Source organism: Lutjanus erythropterus, chromosome 5 (genome assembly GCF_056507025.1).
Source record: "Lutjanus erythropterus isolate fLutEry1 chromosome 5, fLutEry1.hap2, whole genome shotgun sequence".
NCBI classification, from domain to species: Eukaryota; Metazoa; Chordata; class Actinopteri; order Lutjaniformes; family Lutjanidae; genus Lutjanus; species Lutjanus erythropterus.
The window spans coordinates 32,743,151-32,770,366 of NC_139321.1; the positions used below are offsets into that span (position 1 = coordinate 32,743,151).

The following is a 27,216-nucleotide window of genomic DNA, read 5'->3' on the forward strand; positions in this document are numbered from 1 at the left end:
GCTAATTATAAAACAGATTGAGCATGGACACTAAATACCAGAAATAGGGGTTTCATTCAAGCAAGTTTCATTCCACCCTTGTGTTGGAACTCTGTTATCATAATTTTGAATACTCAGGCTCAGGACACAGCATCACACTGAATGTGTTGAATCCATTATCTGTGCATAAATTAGAGGTGGGAACATTAAAACAACCATCTGCATCATTTATATCCTGGTATATGTCATATGTTATTTATATTACAACACTGATAATGTGATAAAATACATCTTGTGGAACTGACGGAGAAACTTTTAATGGCTAAAAGAAGCAGACAAGAACATCTGTTTTGGCTAATGCAGCTAATAAAACACCCATCAAACGGGAAACGGACTGCATTTTATACTTTTTTTATTGGTCTACCAACCATTCAGAACAAACCTTCCAAAAAAAATATGTCTATTGACAATTTAATCTGTTTATTTTAGGGCTGTACCCAACTCAGTATTTTGTCAGATGCATCAGATTTGGCTGTTTTTATGAAGATTCAACTATTTGTTCCTTTTTTTCCACTTCACTGACACACTAGATTCCTATATTTGTCTCCATGACCCTTACGTTTTCGCCTACCTCATGTTTTAATGCCTTTCTTTGCCATCTGTGTTGTGAAAACAGTTCAAGAGCAGTTTAGTGGGTTAGAATTCACTGACAGTCATTATCAGAACAGAGAGCATTGGTGCAGCCAGCAGATTGGAGTTGTGCTGCCTTGCCTCATGCTGCCCTCCATTTCAATTTCCTCTGCTTCAATCACAGTTAGTTTTGTGGTTATTTTGAGGTTCAGTTTGTAAAGTTTACAGCCTGCCATGCTGCTCCTGCACTGCTCTGGTACAATGACTAAAGCTGAGAAACAAAAGTACAGCGATACAAAAAAAAAATGTGTGTGTCAACGGATGACTCGAAACATTGACTTTTTGAGGCAGCCCTGTTTATTTATATGTAGGGATGCAACATCACAGTCAGCTGAGGATCTGGTCCACAATAAAGGGGTCATGATACTCTTAGGTTTGACTGTGACAGTTAGTCCTTCTTTATCCAGGCCTAAGGCCTAAAATGTGCACAAAGTGTTTCACTGTGCGATTCACAACACAGAACTAAAACTCACATCCACAGTGCATCGTAGACAAAGTGTGATCCAACCTTAGCAGAGCTTGCCAGAGTCACTGGGCCCAGCCTCATCTGAGACAATGACATTGAGCTTTATTGATTTAGTATTGATCTAAATCACCTCTCTCTCTTGCTCTGTCTTGTGCTGATGGAAATTTCTAGACCACTGCACACTAAAATACCAGCCAGTATGCTTCTCCCTTTGCTGCATTAAAAAAAGATCCCTCTCCATGTGTTGCCTTTATGTTCTGTACATGCCTGACAGCTCTATGAAAGCAATGACAGTGCAATGAGGAAGTGAGACTACAGTGAATCAATGAGGAAATCCCAAGCCTGTGGTTAAATCTCATTGAATAAACCATCTATGAGCTATTGTACATGGATTGAATGAGAGTCAATTATCACAGAACAAACAGCGTACGCAGGATAGTACATGACTTGTCATTTCCATCTGTGTGTGAGTGTGCGCGCCTGTGTGTAAACAATAGATCAAAACACCAGTTGTGAGACTACGCTGACAAATGAGCAGACAGGGAAGCATGCAATCAGTGACCAAGCAAAATGACAGTGCAGTTCAAAGGATTCTCTCACATAGCATACATGAAGTGACAGTGCATGTTCCCTTTGGTTAAATTCAATAGTTTTTTTTGTAATTTTTACTTTGTCAGAAATGTATCTGATTCTGAGTAAGTGGACTTAAAGTGACAGCTTTGATTATTTTATATGGGGTTGTAGATGTTGCTCAATACAACCCAGTTTGGAGAAGCAGAGGGGGCACCAGCACAGAATCTAAGTAACGTACCACTGTGGACACAGTCAGCAACAAAAGGTATTTCAGTCACTTAAAAAAAAAGTCCACCTAGACCTAGACCTGGCATCAAGTACATCATACAACCCTACATCAAGAAAATTGGACTATCCCTTTAAATATGTAGCGACCAATGTGTGAAGAGACATTTAGCCTACATGGGGCTTTCCAATCACACATCGGTTTTAAAATAGCTTAAAACGGAAGACCAGACTTAATCTACTGCAATCATCCACCAAACAAGTGTAGAAAATGGTGCCAAAGGTTACAGAGATGGGCTATGACTGTTTGTCATCCTGTATTTCCATATCCAGTCATATGACTTTCATCACTGTGCCATCTCTCTAGTGGCTTCACACATTCAGCAGATGCTGTATAGTTAGAGCACCGCTCTTAAATCTACTAAGAACATGTTCTCAGCCCCAGATTACTGCAGTCCAACCAGCCGTCCAGCACAGGATTTTTCCATCTGTCTTCTTCTTATACTCAAGCTGTTGCCCTTTGTTTCTCACAGGACTGTAGTACAAAAAATATCATATTATACAGCAATGTACAGGCATTATAAAGATTATTTGCGTCTGTCTAATGTCTACAGCAAAATTAAGACTTTCTCTCACCAAATTGTCTGTTATTACCTTGTGACATCCTTCTAGCAATAAGATGATGTCAAAACCAGCCCTAAGAATCCCATTCGTCCACCAGTGTGCTCCACAGATTATGAATAGAAATCATTAATAAAAAACTCAATGTAAATATGTAGTTTGGAGGGTGGGATATGGATAAAATTTCTATCACTATGTGTAATTTTATATTGTGAAACTGTACATTATCTAGGTATGTAACTGAAAACCTATTTATGGATAAAATAAACAGACAGTAAGAGAGAAAACTTGCAAACACTCACATTTGAAAAACAGGAACTAGTTTGCAATTTTTTTACATTTCAATTAAAGAAATTACTCAAGCAATTAATCAATTATAAAAATAGTTGCCAATTAATTTCTATTGATCAACTACTCAGTTAATCGACCAAGAGTTTCACCTTATCAAAGTCTCCTGCTGTTTTTTGTGCTTACAATCAAATGCAAGGCAAATATGTGATTAATCAAGAAAAGATGTTTTTGAAAGTGTAAGCAAGCTTTATTACTTATTTTCTACATTCTGAGGGTACAGCAAATATTAAACTCGTCTAACATCTTGACTCTTTGATTTTACTAGGCCTATGTTAAATGAACATGCATCTGAATGATGGATTACAGTATTTCTTAGCATAGTTATACTCTTGTATTTGAGAGTAAACTGTTCTTGTGGGTCTTTTCTCTGATATTCGTAGAGAAAGATAACATGAATAAAAGATTTTCCCCCCGTAGAAGCCTTTGTTATTTCAGCTGCCTAATGGACAATCTCCATTTACACAATCTTGGGGCCAGGTCAGCCCCACACTGCGTGAAGCTGCTTTGAGCCCATTTTGGCTTAATGTACACCACAAGATAATGCTCCAAGGCTTTTTGTTAGATATTGATATATAGTATCTCTTATCCTTTGTACACTGCATCATGGTATTTCTATCCAATTGCACTACTTTGATTACTTATTACCGTAAGTTATAAATGTCAGCTCATTCTAATCTTTCTATCCCGCAAAACAGCCAGTTAAATGCTTAATTATAAAATCTAATTATATTTTAACCAATAAAATTGAAACATATTTCCATACAGGTGTCAGCACAAGCAGACAGATTAAATCTGGTGAATTTCTGGCAGAGCGGGTCCAGCTTTAGAGAGATTTGGACCACGTTTGCTTTAGCTTGGCCCCCGTCCACAGAGTCTAAAACAACCACTCACTGACCTGGCAACAACAATCCCACACTGCAGGCAGCTGTGTGGTTATGACACTGCTGTGACTGCTGTGTGTATGTGTGTTTTCCTTCCATACAAAAACTATGGGTCATCTTACGTACACTGTCTTATCTCACACGGCAGGAGGTTGGAGAGTTTTGACACTGTCGGTATGTGCATACGTGAGACCCTTCACATAAAAGGCTACAAGTTCAGCTGGGGTACACTTAATGAGAATAAATACTTATCATGGCAATGCCTCGAGTGTCTCACTGACATTGTATTTATTGTCTCAGAATTGAGTCAGCATTTAAAATACACCTGTCCTGAAATGACTGTCTTTAATATAAGATTGTAGCTCTATACTAATCTCTCAAACTGTGCTTAGTTAGAGCTGAAATTATTATTCAGTCCGTCTATAAGTCAGAAAAAAATTCAGCAAGTATTTTGATAATTGGTACAAATTACAACATCTCAACACTGAGTATCTGCTGCTTTTTTGACATATCTATATTTTGTCTATCTATTATGTCTTTACTGGATAGAATAGTGTAGAGACAGACAGGAGACATGGGGAGAGAGAGGGGTATGAGAATATATGGTATGCAAAATCCCAAAGAACTATTTTTAAAAATATTTTCTAAACATCCGGTTGCCAAAGCACATCTTCAATAGCCACTGTAAAATTATGTAAAAACAATACAAAAATGGCAATTCAATTAAACTTAATACAGCCGTCCTTAACTGTGACACGTGTGTTGTTCACTTTTCCCATGAAACGTGATGTGGTGTTTCAAATGAAGAATAAGCTTGATTTCTTGCTAGTCCGGGAAACTGGCAGCACACATGGAAGTAGACTACGCCTTTGGATGTGTCATATTCTCAGCATTTAAACTGCTGCTTCCATTAACTCCTAAATTTTTGTTGCCGTTTTATTTTTTCATAGCCCATCTTTTTTGTTTCTGATTCTTGCAAGGACTGCATTAACAATTTCAGCATGCTCCGTAAATCCATACTTCATCAGAAACGACAATGCTAGCTGGCAACGAGTACTGTGTGCTGTTTTTGTAGAATGTTGCATTAGAAGACACAAAGGAATCAGGATGTTTGTGGAACTGCAATGTTGGGTTGGTGAAGGCTAACAGTATGGGAATAAAACTTGGTGGCAACCAAGTAACGTTTTGTGGTCACAGGCCATGGTTATTGCTGAAACTTAATGAGAGGAATAAGTGCCTGACACTAGCAACTGAGTGTATTTCACCATCAATCAAAAGTGTATTACAGTAGCTGACTCAACAACAGCTTTACTTACATTTTTCCAACATCAGCACCACAGTCAAGTTGACCTTTACTCTGGTCTGTCTGCAGACATATCTGATGCGTCTTACACAATAAGCTAGCTGTTTTGCTAACAGGTTAACCTTTACTGAGCTATAGGACAGATTTACATAAGCCCTAAGATAAGACTTTAGATCATGTGTACTAGCTGCAGTTCAAATTCAACTTGTTTGGGTTGTGGCTGTTGCTGAGATACTGGAGTCAAGAACCAAAAAGCTCCCAATTACAGTAGCACAAAAGCATTATTAGAGTATATATATTACTTTATGTCAGTGTTGAACACACTTTTCTCAGGCTTGTTCTCACTTTAATACAGATTTATAGTACAGGCTTTGTTTTCCTCAGATTTTTCTACTCCATCATACTTTTAATTTCTGAATTCCAATTCATGTTTCAGTCTGTTTGTATCCTTTTATGTCTGCCTGATTTGATAAAATGTAATCATCAATAACAAGGCCTCTTGACATAAGCAATGTTGTAGGACTGAAAAGAACAATTATTTTTCATAAATGATTAACATGCCTAATATTAGATTATCACAAAAAAGCTATAACTTGGCATGGCTTCCCATTTATGTTGAAATATTACTTAGAAGGCCAGTGTGTTGGATTTAGTGGCATCTAGCAGTGAGCTTGCAGACTGCAAACACATCATTCACCCTCCCCTTTCCAAAGGAGTAGGAGAAAGTGGCAGAGAAACTTGCACAAATGAAAAACACAAACAATTCTACTGAGAGCCAAAATTTGGTTAGTCTGTTCTGGACTAATGTAGAAACTAAGCCTGGGTAATAAAACAATAGTGATATGTATCACAAATCACTTCATCAATAGTAATAAGAAATAAATTGTTCAAGGACATGTAGATATACTTAAATGCGCTGTATGCAAACTGCCATTAAAGCAGTTAAACAAATACATCTTAGCTCATATCATTAACAAATCATATCATCATATTCCTTGATAATAGAGTGTGCTACATGTGGCAAACTGCAAATCGTTTAACAGGTGTGTTGATCAGGTGCATCATCAACATGTGACACAACAACAGAAACATGATGCGGTGAAAAGATGAGTGCAGAGCTGAGGGAATTATTAATAAAAAGGACAGGTCAGCTCATCAGTATGGTAGTTTTGGGATTGTTTGGTTTTTTCAGTCTAGTAAAGGGATAGGTCACCCCAAAATGAAAATTCAGTCATTATCTACTCATTCTCATGCCAATTGAAGGTCGGGTTTTGTTTTTTAGTCCACAAAACACTGCTGGAGTTTCACAAAAAAACAGTGTGTTGCAGAATCTCCCAAACAACTGAAGTGAATGATGACCAGTTTTCAAACATAAAATGCCTTCATACTCCTCATTTGCTGTAATCCAAGTCTCCTAAAGCCCCAACATGCCTAGGAGACTTGAAAAAACATAATTTACACCATGTTTTTAGCCTAAATCTTCACTGTAGATCCTTAGCGTGGAGCCACGTGCACAGGCACACCGTCTGAGCAGGTGTGTGTGGTGTGCGCACGCAAGTAAACGGCATGTCAGGGCTTTAGGAGACTTTGAGTACACCAGACGAGCAGTATGGTGGCATTTTGTTTTGTTTTTTTAAACTCAAAAACTAAACACAACCTTCAATCAGCATGAGGGTGAGTAGATAATGACTGAATTATCCCTTTAAATCTACTACCCGTATTACTTCATTACTAAATGTATTTCAGCTGTATTTTCAGATGATTATGCTAATGAAAAAACACTATTGAATATTGTACTCCATCTCTGACATATGCTACCAATATATCTCTGTAAATCTTAAACACTGGATGTTTAAACAATTTGTTAATTATCAAAATAACTAATTAATGGTTTCAGCTTTACAATGTTGCAAATTAACTTAATATAGACTATAACTTCCCAAGAATGTGTGACAGTTATTTATCCTATTTTAACCTACATCACCCATGTACTGTATGTGTGCCTATGTACATACATATGTATGCACAATAATGTCTGCGTGTGCCCAGTACCCTACAGTGTACTTTTATAATGCATGGCGGTTTACTTACGCCTATAGTGCACCATATGTACAGAGCTCAATCCGATCTAATTCAGGGCAATGGCCGGATACGATTATGCAATGTGCAAAGGATTTCAGAGAGCCCAGCAATGAATGTGAAAGTCTTCAGATGAGTCAGACAGAAGTCCCAGTATTATTCCACATAAAAGTCTATTCACCGGTAACAGCACGGGCACAACCGTTTAACCTAGCTCATGGCAAAGACTGTGCCACAAAACACCAGAACATTCCAGCACAGACAGCTGATTATAACAGGGCTGGAGCATCAGTGAAACTGATGAAGCTCTCCAGAAGCAAGCAGAACAGAAAACGAAACTACCGGCGACATCCCAAAAGAACAAGAACTTCTGGCAACAGAAACACAGAATGTATGTTTGTGTAAACGATTGAGTTAAATTACCATCAAAACCAAGTGATTCTGGATTGCATCTCACATTCTTCACATGCAACTATTAATGGACAACTACAATATGAAATGTCTGCAAGTCTGAAAACAAGTGACATCGCTCAGTTTTGCGTGTGGCATCCAAAAAGCTTCAAATATTTAATTATTTATTACAGTTTTTCTTTTTCTGTCTCAGAGTTAGCTTTCTGCCTGCAGAGGAGCCACAGATGTGATGGAACTGCCTACCGTTGGCTAACCGTTAGCCGTTAGCTCCCAGTGAGCACAAATTAAGCCATAAACGGTTTAACACACACTGAACACTTTCATGTTAGCCTCTAAATAAAGACACAACTGTGGAGGACAAATTCACAAAGTACCCATGAATCATAATTAATTGAAGAGGCAACGCAAAGCGTCAGACACAGTTAGCTTAGCTGGCTAGCATTAGCCACTAAGATGCTGAGTGAACCAGAAGAAGAAGCGCTGTTAGCAAAGCAAGCTAATCAGTCGCTACGGGGTACCTTACCAGGTCAAAACAAACAGGAACGCGGAGCAAGATGCATTAATTTCTGGTTTGGTTTCTGTAGCCGACGTCTGGAGAGACGGCAACTTCGATGAGATCAGAGCAGGCGGCGTAGAAATATCGTCGGGAACATTTCAAAGACACTCGAAAATAATGTGGTTCCTGTTTTTTGCTCGGACTGGCTCGGATGCCCGTTTGCAGGTCGTTGCTTAGCGAATCTCACACACACACACACCCACAAGGGACGAACCTGCCAAATACTGACCCCGCCTCTCTCACTCTGAACACAGCGGGAGACAGCTGCCAAATACTGACCCTTTCAGACAGGCTCAGACCCCAAACTTGAAACATACAGTGATGGAAGAAGAACTGAGAACATTTACCTTAAATGTACAAATACCACACTGTAAAAATACTTTGTTTCAAATAAAAGTCTCACATTAGAAATATGAGCCCAACTGATACTTGAGTTCTTCGATGCTGAACAAACTTAATATTTGTGGGTTAAACAAGATATTTGAGGATTTCATCTCAGACTCTGGGAAACACTGATCGGCATTCTTCATGATTTTTTGATATTTTAGAGACCAAACAACAAAACGATTGAATGAGAAAATAATCAACAGATTAATCATCAGTGAAAGTAACTGTTGATTGCAGCCCTAACTATAAAGAACTATAAACAACAACGACAAAAGAACAAACTATATAGGGTAATAGAAAATACATAAAATTATTATTATTTTTTGCCCTCTGCGATGTAGCAGAGTAGAATAAAAATATGGCATAGAAAGAGAAGACTCAAGTGAAGTACAAGTACCTCAAAATTGTTCTTAAGTACAGTAATTGAGTAAATTTACTTAGTTACATTTTGCCACTGAAAAATACAGAGATAATTGCTGTTTTATTTGATGGTTAGTTTGTTTATTAATTTATCTCAATAATTGTATGTCTTTATCTCAAATAGTTAAAATATATATATATGTAAATAAATAAATGATGGTGAACATATTCAAAAGACATTCAATAAGAAGCATAAATGAACATTTTATGTCTGAAATGGATGAGGAAGAAGGAACATGCTTGTGTAGTCATACCCCTGTTCTATACTAATCCATCAATACTCAATCAATCAATCAATCAATCAATCAATCAATCAATCAATCAATCAATCAATCAATCACATAAATCCATTTTCTGCCAAAGTGTCCATCCCCACACCTAAATCACTATGTTCATCCTTTTCATACTTAATGAATAAGACTCCCCAATCAATAATGTGGAAAGAGACAAGAAAATTAATAACAACAATACCACCATTTGCATTCATTACATTCCCTTTCCTCATTTATGTACCCCACAAAAGTCATTTCTTTGTACATCTTTTTAAAATCTGATATTTTTACTTTAATTCCTTCCTCTAATCCATCCCACAAAATCACCTCACAAATTGATATGCACATACGATTGGTGCAAATATATGGTGTTACAACCCTCCCTCCGTGTTTTAATTATGTGCATCTATTTACACTTTGAAAATATTGAACTCTGCTGCATTCATCTGTTATTTTGCAGAATAACAAATCTGAGACATTGTTAACGTATTATTAAGTACTCAACAGAGTCTTCACGTCACACAAAACATTCAAATAATTGTTACAGTTTATTAAGGTCAACTAACCCGCTTTTTATGGAGCTTCCATCCAACTCACTGTCTTCATCAGCAGATTGAATTTGCTCTGTTGTCATAGTGATAGTTACAGGTTAATGTATCAATAATATCCAGAAAATCACATAAGTGCTTTTACCACTGAATGTTAAATACATGAACTAGTGATTGCAGTTCTATATATTATATATAAAGAGAATCAGAGGTCATTGCATTTGTATATTGCTACATCTGATTGAATTTATCAAGTCTGCATGTGGTATATTATAGAAGTAACAGAGGCCTCAAGGTACCAGCATCCATCAGACTGTAGACAAGACTAATTAGATTAGATTTTTGTTTTGTTTTGTTCTTGCCTGTATTACTGTAATATGATCATTTATTGTAAGCAGCCTGTGCGTGTGAAAATCAGTTGGCAAATACCACCACCTGGTGGACAGCTTGTCTCACAGCACCTAAATATGTCCTATCCCTTTTCACACCTCCCACAACATTGCTTCTCCTGTGTTTTAGTTTCCATTAGTTAATAATTAAATGAGTCAAATGCAAACATGAGCTGCTCTATAGACACTTTATTGCTGTTTTTATTGTTTTACACTCAATGGAATGTTTAACTGTGTGTTTGGTGGGCCAGTCCAAACACTCACCCTCCAAATATCTGTTACCAAACCAAGATTTAAATAGCAAAAACAACTATAATGCAGTAATACAATATACATGACACTATAAAGTCCCTAGGTGAATTCATTCTCACTAACATATAGGCTATACTGGTCCATTTACAAAATGCATCTTCATATATATTTATATATAAGATATAAAACAAGAGTAATGCACATTCTTCAAAAGGTAAAGAAAATGTGGTGTTCTTGTATATATGTAGATATATCTGTGCGTGAATTCTGTTTGGTGGCAACAAAACAACACCCAACAGTCGTTGTTACAAAGTGTATTCACGGCATACAAAACACGTTTGACAGCATTGTGGAGGAGATCTGAGGGAGGAGAGATAAGATCAGATAACAGTAACATCACCCATGTCTGACTGTAGGAGACAGTGAAATGATCAGAAGCAGAACAAATGACATGCCTGCAGTATATCTAAATACGTATACACTGTAATGTATTTAATGAATGCTGTTTTGTATGTCGACAGTAAGTATGATTCTGAGCGCTGGAGTTTTTGATCAAAGTCTTCCTTTCAGTGCTAGAAGAAAGTTTAAAATGTTGACATTTTATGCACTGGTAAACATAATACAGTAACACAGTCCACTGTAAATTTTAAAGGATACATTTGATAACATTCTGTATTTTTCTTATTGTCAACAAATCCCATGAAAAAAACAAAAGGCAAAACCAACAATGTATCAATCCCACTAACACATATATGTCTATCCAAGGCCTGATACATCATAACTTCACCCACTGCATCATTTTGAAAAATGCTAAAAAGTGGGCAAGTGGCTGGGTTGGGGATGAGGCAGGAGATTATAACAATCTTTTTTAAAATATACATTTCATAGCATAAATCAGCCCCAAACAACTGGCTCTATGTCTTGCAAGATTCAGAATGATTTAAAACTTAAATGAGCCATTTTCAACCTATGAAATGCCTACTTAATTTTTTTTTTTAATAAATTTGGTAAGAAATGTGAATATTAACACCAACATCAATGTCTTTCATGACAGTACAGTCGTACAGTATTTAGTTTACAGCTCACAAATATGTTTAAGTGTGCAGTATCTCTTTAAAACCATTTTAACGAGCCAAACTGTTGCACTGGGTGACATGGTTTCTTTACCTTAAACTCTGTTGTGCTGCTGTGTAGAGCACCAAATGTGTATTAATCCGCAGCTGAAAATAGTCCCCGACAAACGCATCATTTATTCCTGTTTAATCGATGTTTGCTAAAAAAAAAAAAAAAAGTAATTCCCTGCTGTTTTAGTAAGTTATTTAGCCTTTTTAAAAGAATGAAAGTGTTTATTTCTGACATTTAAACCATGCAGGGTTTTCCTAAAAACAATGTATAAACTCAGAAAAAATAATTCCTCTCGATCATCTCTTATGATTCGCTAGAAGTGTGTGGTGGTGTCTGTATCTACAAAGACCCTGCTCTCTGCCTGTATTTTCTTAATTTCTCATTATTTCACTGTGCCCGGGATGTTTGCTTCAGCCTGTTTTAGCCCCCAGCCAATAGCGACATGCAGCTTGTGAGGTCGGGACTCTAAAAATGTAGTGACCAACAATTATATCGCTGTCTCTGTCTCTCTCCTCTGCTCTCTCTCTGTGAGAGCTGCAAAGAGAGATATACAAACATACAAACACAGAGACAGAGCAGATTGAGGACACAGCAACAGGATGAAGGTTTACTTTGTCCATATTCACAAAAAAAATCTGGCATTATGCAAAGGTGTCATGCTTTAGAATGTAAGAACGCTGTGAAACAATTGGAAAATAGTGTTTTATTTTTCAGATTCATAGCTTTGGTCTCCCTCAGCTAATGCTGCTCTTGCTCTCCTTCTCACGTTCGTTGATCCAAGGAGGAGGGGCCAGCTTTGAGTGGTGCGTTCACAAACAGCGACCAACAAATCCTGCATACCTTTAATGATTTACATCTTCAGCAGGGTTGAATGGGCTTGGGGCTGAGCGCCACCACCAGGTTAAGAACTTTAGAAAATACTGAGAGACAGCATTCTAACAACACATTATTGATTTGATATTTTCATGGGATACTGGCTTACATGAACAAAAAACTGGAATATCACCAGCCTTATCCTTTAAGAATGCTATCATCCATTCAATACAGTGGTTATGTAGGCAGTTTGTATGACATATTGCTTTATTACACATTTATTTCAAGAGGTGAAACTATAAAATAGATAGTCCTTTGTTGATGTAAACTGCAGACAATCTTGCTTTCTAAATGTGTTTAATAATCAGGTTTTAATGAACTCAGACTGTACTGTATGTAGCAATGGCACAAATTAACTATTTGTATTCTTTAATAACTACTGAATACTACACCCTGCCAGTTAATTAGATGATATTTTACAAAATGAGTGCTGCAGAGTAGTGTGTTTGTTTGACACTTATGACTAGCATGGACATGGTAAACACACACACACACACACACACACACACACACACACACACACACACACACACACACACACACACACACACACACAGTGGTAGATCTCCATAGCAACAGCCTCTCCTCTACAAATACAGGGAATCAGATTCACTGAGAACCTGAATCACTGCATTCTGACTACAACCTCTTAAACACCAGATCCTATATGTTGGCGTGGTATTAATGTCCTACCTGTCATATTGGATACAGAGGAGTGAAAGTCTTAACAATAGAAACACCGATGCTGTATTTTTCAAAGGAAGATTTGCCTGTTTGCTCAGAATGACACATTCATACACATTCTTCACTTTGAAAGAAGCCTAAAAGCCAAAGCAAAAGAGAAGTCCCTTTAAGGAAAAACTGAACAAACCTACAACTGTTTGAACACAGATGGCGGTGTCTCGTCCACTATTTGACAAGTATAACTACAGTTGTAAAGACTGGAGCGGTGAGTGACTGTAACTAGACTGATGGCCGACTAACACAAGCCCACCAGCTTCTATACAAACTAAAGAAATCTCTTAATGTGCTTGACAGATCTCAGGCAGAAGAGGGAGAAGTACAGTTTGATTGTAGATTACATCTTGTACTTCACAAGAACAGTCCTGGTGATATTGTCGTCTTTTTTGAAATTTGTCTCACTTGATCCATGTGTGCTGAGGTTTTAGGCTTCATACACCCTGTGGAGGAAACAAAAACAAGAGTTAATTTTGCAGTTATTACAAACTTTTGTTGAATTCTCTCCTTAAAATCCCCTTTACACTGGACAAAAAAACCATTAACATCTGGCTTTTGTCTTCAGTGTGAAAGGGTACAATCAGCATTCACTCCCAGGTCAGATGACTCTACAGTGGTCACAGGTGTCAATCAGCTCCTTTTTCATGCACATGTGCGGCTTGGCTTGACTCAGTTTGACATGAGGCACCAGACCACGACAGCAGAGTTCGCACCCGCTTGAAGGTGTGTATGTAACTGAAGAAATTCTTTATAGTAAAAGCTCCCTGTTATTTTGTTATCAAAAAGATTTTACTATGAAGCAACAAAATCAGGAAGTGTTGGGTTTTAATCAGCAGTGGACTCCTCTCAGCTAAAAGTGAACATGATTTGAATATAATGAGGCAGACACCTGAAAGTACAAACAACAGTGCTGGAGAGGAACTAAACTTCAGACCACAGAGATTCAGTCAGAGGCTACAATAGTAATGAGAGCTGAACACACAGACACTATTAAAAACACCTTTTTCTTTGTTCTCCTGCACAGACATGAGTTGAGTCTTAGCAATGCAGTCTGGCAATGGAAACAGGGTTAATCACCTATTTTCCTCAGGTTTAGCAGTGTTAAAAAAATCTGCTGATACGCACTAAGTTTGGTGCAAAAGTGGTAGAAGATGAACTCTTTTGGCAGCCATCACACATTAGATTTTTCCACTGGCATCATTAGCCTCCTCCTCCTCCACCATGTGTTTCTTTTAGTCTCTGGATCTGAGTACAGATCACAGGCTTCTTGAATTCAATTGGCTGGCCTTGTAGATGTAAGTGTAAGGACACCCTGCAACCTGTGGTGTCCCTGTGGATATGTTCTTTCATACTCAGCTAAATACTGGATCTACTGAATCTCTTCACAACTTCACAGACAAGTCAAAGGATATAATCAGCGATTCAGGCAGGTGGTGTGCATCATGGGTCTGCATGAGAGACCAGTAGAAAATCTAATTAAGGGAAAATAAATAAATAATAAGAAATAATACATACATACAGTAGGAGGCTAAAATCAATTATGAGCCTTTTCAAATTGTGTTTTCATGTACTGACCCATCATTAAACCTTAAATAATATCTTTTTTGGCCATATGGGGGCAGCAGAAACAAGCTGTGAACATAATAATTGCCTGGTTTTAAGCTGATAGTGTTATGATTTTTTGAAGTGGGGTTGTATGAGGTACTACTCTATAGTCAGTGTATTAACTACAGTAGATGGCGGTTGGCACACCCCCAGCAGTAGTATGACTGTAGGAAGCTGAGCAATGTGCTGCTGTGAACAGGGTCAGCAACAAAATCAGTTTTAGCCACAGAAGCGATCAACACCAGTTTAAGTGTATGTGATATTTAAAATATTCTTACTGCTTTACCTTGCTATCAAACAGCCTTTTCTGACAGGAAACTACCTTTATATATAAACCACTGTCACTCAACCAGACTCCATTAGCAAAAACAGTCATTTTACCTTACAAAACACAGAGTTACTGGTCTATTGTTGCCTCAATCTGTTAGTTTGTTTGCACTACTGTGTGACTTTGTTGAGGCAGTAGAAGAAAAGCAAGTCCTGTGTTCTGCAGGATAAAATGACTGTTTTGGCCAGTGGAGTCTGGTGGCATTGGAGAGAGCAATATTTGGCTTATATAATGGCGTACTCAAATCGGGAAAGGCTGTCTGGCAGCAAGGTTAAGTTAGGAAAATATTTAAAATAGTGTACATTTAAACTCATATTGATTTTTTTTAATGTGGCTAAAATACATTTTGCTGCTGACCCTAACCACAGTAGTACATTGCTTAGCTTTACTATGCCAGTGCTCCTGCTGCTTCTATCATCTCCTGTATGTAATACACTGGTTATTGATAAATACCTCACACAACCCAACTTCAAATAATCAAAACTGTCCCTTTAACTTGATATGGTGAACATGTTTGCAAACTGCTGCCTTTTAATGCATCCAGTTGATATGTAGCAACTGTAGTATTAATTTGGAGTAGAGTTTTTGCCCTTTGATGAATGTGAAACCAATTATCACTTTCCTTTTAGCTGTCTGGTCTCCAACAACCTGTGAGAGAAATATCTGGACCTTTAGCTGCTAAATGCTCCACTATGTTAAACGGTTAGTCACTAAAAAAAGACTCTGCAAAGCTCTGTACAGCTGAGGGGGACTGCACAGTCAGGTGATAATTGCAGGTTTCTTGTTATCTGTGACACTTTTTACTTGCAAATTGTCAATTGATCCATTTTGTCGTTTTGGATGATAATCATTGCTACCATCTGTAGCACGATAAGATTGTTTTGCAAATTGCATACAGAGTAGAGCTAACTACGACAACCACAATAACAACGACACTCATTCACTCTTTTGTCCTCACCTTATGACAAAGTTTTAAATATTTTCTCTTTGCATGACGACCATAGCTTTGACAACATTTGTCATCAAAGTAGAGTGACAGACAGGAAACAACAGGAGAAACATGCAACAGGTCCACTCAACCACAAAGACAGTCACTAAAAATGCCAGGAATGAAAAAAAGCTAGAGTAATACAAGCCTATCATCTGATTTTGTTAGTGAATTAGAAAATCTATTACCTGTGCTTGTCCTTCCAGATGCGGAACCATTTGACCAGATTCTTGGTGCTCTGAAGTTTGGGATGGAGACAATACTCCTGCCCTTTGAACCGAGCCACATTCTCCATTGTCACGCTAAGAAGACAAGCAAAGAAGAAGAGACAGAAACACGGATGTAAGAAAGTAAAATAATCTACTGTCACTTAAAAAAGATAAGAAATACGTTTCAACGTTTTTTCAGTGGAATAGCCTACAAAGAGAGGATATTTAATATCCAAACTGATTAAGTTTATTCTTTTTTGTAAATATACACTAATTCTGAAATTGATGCCTGCAACGTTCCAAAACAGTTGGGACAAGGGGCATGTTTATCACTGTGTGATATCACCTTTTCTTTTAACAACATTCTGAAGACAATATTTGAAATTTTGAAACATATTTGAAATTTTGAAACTGAAATCTTCCCATTCTTGCTTGTTATCAACTCTGAGGTCTCTGTTGTTGTATTTTGCACTTCATAATGCACCACACTTTTTCAACAGGAAGCAGGTCTGGACTGCAGGCAGGTCAGTTTAGTACCCAAACTCTTTTACTAAGAAGCCACGCTGTTGTAACACATGCAGAACCGACTTGCTGAAACACGCAGGGCATCCCTGAAAAAGATGTTGCATGGGACACAATGTCCATGATTACCAAAAACAACTTGAGATGTGGACTTGTTGGGCCACAGCACACTTTTCCACTTCATGTCAGCACATCTCAGATGAGCACAGGCCAAGGGAAGTCTGGGACATTTCTGGATGCTGTCGAAATACGGCTTTCACTATGTATGGGAGAGTCTCAACTTACTTAACAGTTTTAGAAAGTGTTCCAGAGCCCATGTAGAATCTTTTATATAATTATGAAGCTTCTTCATACAATGGGAGTGGGAGCTGTCAAAGGTCACAGACAGTCAATACTGGTTTTTGGCCTGTTCTTAAACTGAGCCTTTAAGAGATGCCCCTTTAATACTCAATCATAACCTGTTAACAATTAACCTGTTTATCTTTTGAATGTTTCAAGCAGGTGTTTTTTCCCAACTTTTGAAACATATTGCACGCATAAAAGTCTGGTGTATGTTTACAAAAAACAATAAAGTTGAATACAGGTGAGAAAGAGTTATAAACCATCACATTCAGTTTTTATTTATGCTTTACACATCGCCCCAACTTTTTCAGAATTAGGGGTTTGTAGTTTTATTGGCCTGCACAACATGTTTGGAGAAATAGAAACCTACTCTCAGTTCATTCAACCACAGGAGCCAACTGGCAGAATGTTTTTGTCTGAATTTCAATGGAGCTGAAGAGGCAAAAATAGTGATTTGGGAGTGTTTCAAATGATCTGAAAGCCAGTCTGAGTTGTGTGAATAGACACTGGTGAAGTTGTAGCACATTTGACCTGTTTTTGCCCCAAATTTGAGCTGCTATTCTACACTGCCCTCAATAACATTTCCGCAATTAAATGCCCTCTCGATTCAAAAGATCAGCTTGCACAGGCCGGCCAGTTTCTTGGCAATGGAGTAATATTATGGAGCTGCCACTAAAAAATGTGACATCCAAGCTCATTGAATCAATTGGTCTGTCTGCAGCCCTCTGCTTAAGGCAACGGTAGGGACAGTCTGCCTGCATGTGGCATATTCAGGCCAAACAAGAGAAATGTGGGAAAAACACCCACCATGCCATGGGGCCTCTCCATCCAGTGACACGCTCAAAGGCTGACCAAACCATGAATGTTAAACGAGTTGACTGCAACAGAAAAGCTTTGACTCTCTATAAAAACGCTGCTTTCAGTCATTATAAGGATCAGATTAAAGAGTTTTGCATCTATTTTCCTGCTCATTCAGTTGTCACTTTGTTTGGCTGTTGATGTTTAGTTGGGCAGCTACATACTTTGTTATGACAGAACTGAACTTTGAATGTGCGTGTGTTTGAGTTTTTATAGAGAAAACATGAAAGTGCTTTTGTAGGAGCGCATGCAAATGGACTCATATCTGCAATGCACACTCAATGTTTATCAGTGGCTGCTCAGCAGAGGTTAAATCTAACTGGATTACTGTGTTAAGTTGAGCTTTAGCAGCTGAGCAGCTGAAGTGCAGCCACACTGTAAAAAAAAAAAAAAAAAAACTCAAAATGGGTGATTTACTGTTATAGAGTATTGAGTTTTGAGCCCAACTCAAAGTGAACTAAAAACTTTTTGCCAAACTAATCTTTGGATGAGATAATTTAGTCATATTTTTTAGATAAAAAAAATCTTTGAGTTTTACAAACTAAAAAAAATTGTATTTCCAAAACTGGTCACTGTGAACCTCACTTGTCATTACTTGGGTGCTTGAAAATTAAATGAATAAATTAAAAGTTTTATAAAAGTTTCACTTGGAACCCTTCCAACAGTTCTACCTTGAATCCAGCATAAAGGGTTATACCTAGAACCATCTGTTAAAGGTTCCATCCAGAACCCCCTATGGGCTCTTTTCCATCAACATGGAACCGCCCTTATTCTGGTTCACTAACCTAATATTGAACCATTCTGAGCATTTCCACCAAAACAGAAAGTTGGTTCCCAGCTGAAAAAAATAAAATAAAAATAATAATAATAATGATAGCAGATTTTCCTTGGGAACAAAAGTGGGCTTGTCATATTTCACAGGATGTTGAGCACTGAGCAGCGCCCTCTGCTGATGACATATTTGATTGTGTTGGTTCCTCTCAAAACTGGTGGAAACGAGCGCTAGTTCACTTGACAGCACCAAGCTTCCAAGAATCTTTAACGAAACGGTTCAAAAACCAGAGCTCATTTGGTGGAAAAGGGCCCTGGAGGATCTAAAAGAGAGCCCTTCTTTGGTACAATGGTCCCATCCAGAGCCCTCTCTCTCTCAGTTCTACCCAGAACCTTTCTACTGTGCAAGGGTTCTGACAAGAATCCACCAACAGGGTTCTACTGCAAACCCTTTTATATTGCTATTCCTATTATTTTACCTAAAAACCATCCAGGAGGTTCTGCTAAGAACCCTTTTATATTACGGAGCAAAGAACCCTTGACTTACTGTTCTTTGTGAATCTCAAAAGTCCTTAAGGAACTTTTTCTTCCAAGAAGGGTTTTTTGGATTAAAAGAGTTCTTAAAGGAAACAGTCTTACAAAGAACTCTTGACAAACTGCTTCTTCAAAAAAGGGTTCTTCAGCAGCAAATGGTCCTGTGTAGAACCTCAATCTCCCAGGAGGAACTCTTTTGGAACCCTTATTTCTAGGGGTGTCACAATAGTATGCCAGTACTTTTTCCTCTCCAACCGTGCCTCTTTGCAGCATCTGCTATGTGTCCTAAGAAAACAGCACTTCGACGACAGTGTAGCCTATCAGCAATGATATCATACTTGATACTGATCTGTTGATCTTTACAAATCAGTATTTGATAGTCTAACAATGACATTGCTGTCAGTGCAAAATTAAAAAAAAAAGACAGACAGGGCAAAAACAAGAAAAATAATGATTGATTATAATAAAAAGAAGTTAAGGTCTTATATTAAAGAAAAAAATAACAAAGATAAAGTGGGAAAAGACTGAATGAAATGGAGAAAAGAAATGTGGAGAAAACAGGCACATTTCGTGGCTCCTTGTTTGTGTGTGTGGTTAGGAGTGGTCGCTCTGAATGCCAAACTGGGCGCCGTAAGCCAAACGGTCACAACAAGTGCCAGAGGGGGACTCTCTCGCTCATTTCTCTCCTACTCTCTTTCTTTCTGTGGCTTTCCGGAGCCCGCTGAGGCTCATTTTTCACTGGGCACCAGCGGCTGGTGGCCCCCATCTCATGCTAATAGAGCAGCTTTAAATAATGGCTGTGCGGCAGTTAACACACACTCGCACACAGAAACAGACCTGTGAGCTGACCATTTCCAGTTCTTCACACTCTATTCTACTCTACTCTGTCTACTCCTATTTTCCTTTACAATGTCTTATTATGTTACACACAAAGATTGATTAACATATACTCTACACACATAATCATGCATTGTCTCTTTTTTAAAAAATCCTTTTAATAGCATTATTGTGAATTTTTCATGAATGGGACTTTTTTACAGACAAGATTCAATGTTTTTATCAACCTACAGTGCAGTCACAGTCAAACAACATGCCTCAACCATAGATTGCATATTAAATAGGATCTCAACCTATTTGATATACTGTCTATGGCTCAAACTCTCTATTTGGGTTGCTGTACTCATTTTCACATACGCAGCTGTTACATATTGTTCCTTTAAAAACAATACTAATGCTGCAGCTGATGAGTTGTTTTCATTGTATTACACAATAAAATGTCAAAACTGTAAAAATGCCTATTACAAGTTACTCCAAAAATAATACTTCCTTTTTAATGCTACTGCAAAGAAACAACTGCAAAAAATAGAAAATCGTCACATTAGAGTATCTCAAACTAGCAAACTATAGAGTATATTTGCTTGATATTTTGCTTAAATGATAACTCTGTTAACATAATTGTGGCATTTTCAATCCATCCACTAACTGAATAATAGACGAATAGTTTACTCATAAACCTATGCTATGATGTACATTTTAGTTAAGAAAATATATATTAAAAAAATTACACATATACACAGCTGGAGAATGTAAGAATTATTTATGGCCTACGACAATGAAAAATGAACATTAAAATTAAATTAAATTTAATTTAATTTAAAATAAATAATTAAAAAAAAAAGTGATATACTATTTCCATAAAGTCAAAGGGGGCCACAGGAAACAGACAAAAGAACCACATGCCACTAATACTGACACAGTTTATTTTAAAATGTGCAATTTATATGGTGTTATTGTTACTATTAACCTTTATATCCAAACATGTGGGTCAGAATAAATCTGAATCCAGTCCTTCAATCATATTTTCACACATAATGTGACTAAAAACACAGTCTTGTAAATTGAAGAACAAATATTTTAAATAAAAGTTAACTTACAGTACATTCATTCCCTGAAGACTTATAAAAATCACTACACATCTAACCCCAGGTCTAACCTTAACCATAAACCAAGTCCTAACCCTAAGATTTACACTGTAGGGACTTGCATTTTTCTGTGACTGTGTAAACACATTTATGACACATGTCACATCCACACCGTCAGTTTCCCTCTCAGTGGTCACTGCTGTTACCCAGACTGTGCTCCCTGTGTGATATTGTAACTTGCCAGCAGGTGGCAGCAGAGTTTGAGCCTTGGACACAAAACTGGACTCCAGGGAGGCTGACATAACATCCCCATCTGCTGTCCCCTCATGTAGCTTTGACATGAAACTTCAAATAAATTCCACACAGAAATCACAGCTCACATTTCTGGCTACGTATGAGACTTCATCCCCAAGAGTTTACCCAAGATCTCAGTACAAAAAAACATGAACTATGTACTGTATGTATAATGTAAGTTTATTTATTTGTCTGTGCGCCACAGGCTACTTTGAGCATGTTTGGACTCCTCTAGAAGGAGAGGCCTAGTTCTCATCATGCTACATTCCACGATGTCTCAAATTGAACATAATCGCTGTCTGTCTGCTTGAGCTGAGACTTTATGGGTTAAAGGTCAGAGAGCAGAGAGAGAGAGTAGGTGGGAGGATCAAACAAATTCACAAACCAAGCTAAAGCTGAAAGTGACACTGTAGTTTGGGATGTAACAATCCAAAGTAGGAATTGTTTACATAAAAATAGTGTTTTTTGTATGAAATCAAGTAATAAAGATGCATACATGTGATGCATACATTCCACACAACCTAATATTTTCTACATTTTTCTTTCTTTCTTTTTCTTGTTTTAATTTAATTTTTATTTATTTATTTTTATTGTATTTTTTAAATGTAAATTTTATTTTTTTTTGGTTTTTTTTAGATTTACTGTTAGTTTTATTTGTATTTTATTTATCAATTTTATTAAAGTTTACTTTATTCAACATTATTTGTTATTTCATCAGTATTGTTTTTCTTTTTTCTTTTTTAATGATTTCATTTGCTTTTTATCTTGTCTTTTTTAAAATATTTTTTTAATCTAGGCCCAAAGCTAAGTTTTGTTTAACTCATATTATTAATATAGCTTTTAAATCTATTTATTGTATGTCATTTTCAACAGTTTTATTTCTTGTTTTTACCTTCTATTTGACATAAAGTGTATATAGATTTTGTTTCACTATATCTTAATCTTGACTTGTTCTGTCTTAGTGTCGTTTGTCAGTCATCTGTTAAGCACTTTGAATTGCATTAATGTGTGTGATGGGTGCTATACTAATAATAAAGTTTCATTGATTGAATGCAGTAATAATTATTTAATTTATCATCAAATGCCTGGGACTTAAGCTGAACCCTTTAATAGAATGTCATGTAGAGAGAACTTGAAAGTGCTGGAAAGTTTTGTCAAGTGCTTCATCTTCTCTCTGTACCTTTCCAAGGAATAAATCATTCCTCGCTCCTGACCGCGGGGTGTAATCAAATCATCAGTGCATTATCACACTATAAATCCTCCCAAGTGCTCTGAGCACAGAAGACAGGATGTTTTGATAATGGCTGCACAGCTGCCAAATATTTTAATGGTATTTTGGAGGACTGTCATGGCACGGTTACAGCTGTATATCAGTTATGACTTGTGGTGCAAGTCAGCACAAGGAGAATAAAGGAGAAGAAGTAGAGGAGAAACAGGTATATGAAAAGAGATGAGAAGCAAAAGGAGAGAGAGAGAGAGAGAGAGAGAGAGAGAAGTAGGAAAAGGTCAAAGGATCAAGAAAAAGAAGCATACAAAGGAAGTGAAGGACAAAGAGGAATAAAAAGAAGAGAAAGAGAAAAGGAAGAAGAGGTAAAGGGCCAGTAAGAAAAGGGCAAAGATGGATATATAAGAGGTACTGAAGGAGAATAAAACTCTCACTCACAATATCATCTTCTCTTGGCAGAATGGGTGTTTGGGCTTGATCTCCAGCTTCTGTACATCCTTGTATCTGATCTTTGGTCCTTTTCTGGTGCACCTACACTTGTAGGCTGTGGAGAAATCAAACACACACACATGCACACATGACAGACTGACTTTAAGAATCAAACAGAAACACAATGAACTTTTAAAGCTACAGATTTAAAAATACTGGAGACTAATCATGTGGAGACTGACAGATTATTAAAGTTTAAAGTCTCAGTTATTTTCAGCTATGATAGTGACAGGCATCGCTGTGATAGAAAAGTTAATTCTTTGCAATCTGACAATCTCTCAATCAGTCTGCAGTTTATTTTTAAAGTGCACTCTGACGGGGGGGATTACCAGTGCTAATGTGTGAGTCCTCTAACTCACTGCTGAAACATCACGTCTCACAAATATTGTTTCTTTCAGTCAGCTTCTCAATGCATATACTTACAGGGTAATGCATTTTTCAACCTGGACCTTCTTTTGACACGTTTTTGTGTCTAAATGACTAATCGGGATGACGACTTTTGAAGATGGTGCAGCATTTAGAGAGTGCGCTGCGGCCAACAGAAGCAAAACTGAGCTGCAACATAATCCCTGTGCACCATCAAAGTACGTCCACCAAAAGTGCTTCTTTGGCCAATGACAGGCTCTGATTCTTATTTTAAATGTTTGACAACATTATGGAAATGATCCCTACAGAGACTATTCTTTAAAGAGTAAGATCCATTTTGTTTAACCAGAAACAGCCGTTTTATTGCTTTAGACACACTAATTAAACTCCCTTTGCAAAACTGGAATTTTAACATCATCATTGACATCTTCATTCAAAGTCATCAGAAACAAAACATAAATCACCCAAAACATCTTGGCTCGTCTTTCCACTGCTCCAACTATCACAAACTCTAGTTGCTTGGTTGCAATAAACCCTTAATTTGCAGCATTAGGTGTGAAAATATTGGGAGAGGATGAAGAGGAGCAAGATGGAGGTCAGAGAAGCAGCGGAGAGAAGCAGCGTGCACAGCCAGAATATTTTCAGAATAAAGGTTTATTTTGACCAAACAACCACAGTTTGTGATTGCCGGAGCAGTGGAAAGAGAAGCCAAAACATTTTTGGAAAGTTTTATTTTGTTTCTGTAGAGTTTGCATGAAGATGACAATGACAATGTTAAAAGGCAGTTTGGTGAGCTTGGCGACGGCACTTGGGATAACAATCTGACCCTGTCAGCAGCAAAAACAAGCACTTTTAATGGACATAGAGTACTTTGATTACGTTGTAGCTTAGTTTTACTTCCAGCTGCAGCGCTCTCCCTTATTACTGGTCCAACTTAAAAATTGTTCTCCTCATTAGTCACTTAAAACACAAAAACAATATAGTACAACATAGTAATTTTATTTCTATTTAATTAAATTTTCCTTGCACATCAACAAGATGAACTGATTTACTGTTTTGTCCAGTGCAGTTCAGATAAATTATGAATTCACACTGGATGTATTGACGTTGAGCAGGGAGAACCTGTAGCTTCAGCAGAAAACCCACTTCCTATGCTGCTTGTCTGTTCGACACTTTGCTTAGAAAAGATCCAGAGTCACACTTCTGAAGTGTCTGTACTGTAAATTGATTCATTTCTGTCCAGTGGTCCAGTTTATGCTGCTGAATGAAGGCAGAGGAAATGAGTTTTGCTGGGTTGTATATTTGCGATGGGAGGTGATGACCTGGATAGTCCAAGGTTTCCTTCATCCATCACCTGTTATCTGTTCTCACTGCTGATCACTAAATCTGTCACAGTGGTGCTGCCACTCAGCACACACACACACACACACACACACACACACACACACACACACACACACACACAGAGCAACAAAGGCCAATAAAAGTGTGGAGACATTGAGGTTAATACAGCTGTGTGTACTCTGTAGAGGGGGGTATATGGCTTCAACACTTCTGTTTATGGAAAGAGACAGGGCTCCTTCCTAAAGGCATGTATCTGATTTCTCATAATAACACATTTAAGTGACTTTGGAAGCTGAATTTCATTGGATAGTTTGTAAGTTATTAAGTCACTCTTTTTGACTCAAACTATGATTCTATTTCAGTACATCAAAGCTGACAAAAAAGGATAATTCCCTTTAAAACAGACTAATTAGTTGACATTTGCAGGAGCAAGGCTTCAAATGAGTATATTTAGTTTGCATTTAAGGTTTGCAGATTGTTTAGTGCTTGAAATGTTCTCCTCATAAAATCTATTACCCGCAAACAAACTGTAGCATTTTCTTCCATCAGTTTTCTCCCTGTAGTCCCCAAACCTCCCCTCCACGTCCCCATGGATATTGGCTTTAAATGAACTCTGCTCCATATGGTGAACCTCACTTGTCTTGCCAGACACAGAGCCCCAGAGTGGTGTTCAGAGTGTAAAAAGGCTCGCGAACGCCAACTTAAGACTCATGATGAGCTCAGATTTTTTTAAACACCACAGTTGAATGCATCATCACACTCTCTTTTGATCGGTTCTCAGTGTTTATGGATAAAATAAGCACTGAACTGAGTGTTTTGTGGTCAGATTAGGGGGAAATATATGCAGCAGGTGGCATATTAAAGCAAAGTTTTTTTTTTTTTGCAACCTGTAATGGAGATTTTTGACACCAGCTTCATTCATGGATCAAAACATAGTCAGACTGATTTTGCAGTCTTAATTGTCCTACTCTTCCCTTCACACACGCACAGAAAAGCAAAGCAGACATCAAATCCTATTTACATCATAGTTTCAGTACAAAACACCGCATTTTAGCAAATTAGTAACTTAAAGTAAAAATGAACAAATCAAAAGCTCTTAAGTTTACCTTCTGCGCTCAGGAAGTATAAGGCCACCACTAACAAAAGTAGCACCGCTGTGCACCGATGCATGTCTTCACAAGTAAGAGAAAAAAATGTTTTTCCTCAAAATGCGAGCTCTCCAAACGGTCTCTCTCACACACACACAAAATCAACAAAAGTCTTTCGAAGTGTAAATAATATCCACTTGCAGCGACTGTTGGATGGCAGGACTGAAGGAGGCTGAGGCTTTTCTGCTTGTTGGAGTCCCTTTGGAGCGCTGATTGTGCAACTCCGTCTGTGCGTCCTGAGCGCCTGGATGAAGCCTCAGTCACTCGTTTAGGTCTCTCTCTCTCTTGCTGTGGAGAGGCAGCAGCAGCTCTTTTAAAAAGCAGCCCGCTGTCCCCTGCTCATTAATATGCACGGCCAGACAGCGAATCAAACACTTGTGGCCTGCGAGGGAGAAGTGGAGAACATGGAAAGGGACGGAGGGAGGGAAGGAAAAAAAAACACAACAAGAAATACACTGATATTGTCCAGCAGAACGAGGGTGGAGTGAAACGGTGATGGCGAGTTTATGTAAAAGGATCCAGCTTCTGTCCTGATTATGACTGACAGAAAACTTAGTGTCAGGTAAAAGAACGTCATAAGGAGGGAAACGGCAACAGTTGCGCACAATTATAACGTTACAACAACTGAATTTAACTCATGTTTCTTTCTGTTTTCTGAGATTCTGCGGCGACTTCTGTGTGTCCAGTTATGACGTCAACACTTAAATGCCTCACGGAGTTCACGAGTCTTCCTGCATGTCTTTGAATAGATATGATGTGGCTTCTGTTCATCAGCACTTTGGTATAACAGGTATGCTGAAAGCTGTTAGGGTTGCCATGGCTACGGAGAAAACGTCTTTCTAATTGGCTCATCACCTCAAACTCTGCAAAAATCCAAGCTCAAAAGTTCTGCTATAATATATACATATATAGAGTTGCATTTGTAAGGAAGTGGCCTTACTTACTTAATTTAATTTAAAGATGAGTTTTAATTAGAGATCAGCAAAAGGAGGTGGAATCCAGAGTGAATCTAGATTTAAAATAAAAGAGAAACTGAAGTTAAAACTAATATCTGTTTGGTAAATCCATGTTTACTGATGTAAACCAAAATTAAATAAAATTTAATCAGTAGCCCATGGTGATGACTGCTACC

General features: G+C 37.7%; 2 protein-coding genes across 2 annotated transcripts in view; both read right to left on the bottom strand.

Annotated features, from left to right (window-relative positions):
- Positions 1-8,318, bottom strand: part of fam13b (family with sequence similarity 13 member B) — a 99,334-nt gene extending 91,016 nt beyond the window's left edge. The window contains exon 1 of the mRNA XM_084719676.1: positions 8,103-8,318. The gene's annotated coding sequence lies outside the window, so the exon portion shown is untranslated. The remainder of the gene's footprint in view (positions 1-8,102) is intronic.
- A 3,790-nt stretch (positions 8,319-12,108) lies between these two features.
- cxcl14 (chemokine (C-X-C motif) ligand 14) lies at positions 12,109-26,415 on the bottom strand. Its single transcript, XM_084719677.1, has 4 exons — positions 26,043-26,415; positions 23,176-23,281; positions 16,249-16,362; positions 12,109-13,582 (listed from the first exon to the last, which is right to left on the bottom strand). Exons 1-4 carry the CDS (start codon positions 26,104-26,106, stop codon positions 13,567-13,569), a joined length of 300 nt encoding a protein of 99 aa, XP_084575803.1. The 5' UTR covers positions 26,107-26,415; the 3' UTR covers positions 12,109-13,566.
- Positions 26,416-27,216: the final 801 nt, after the last annotated feature.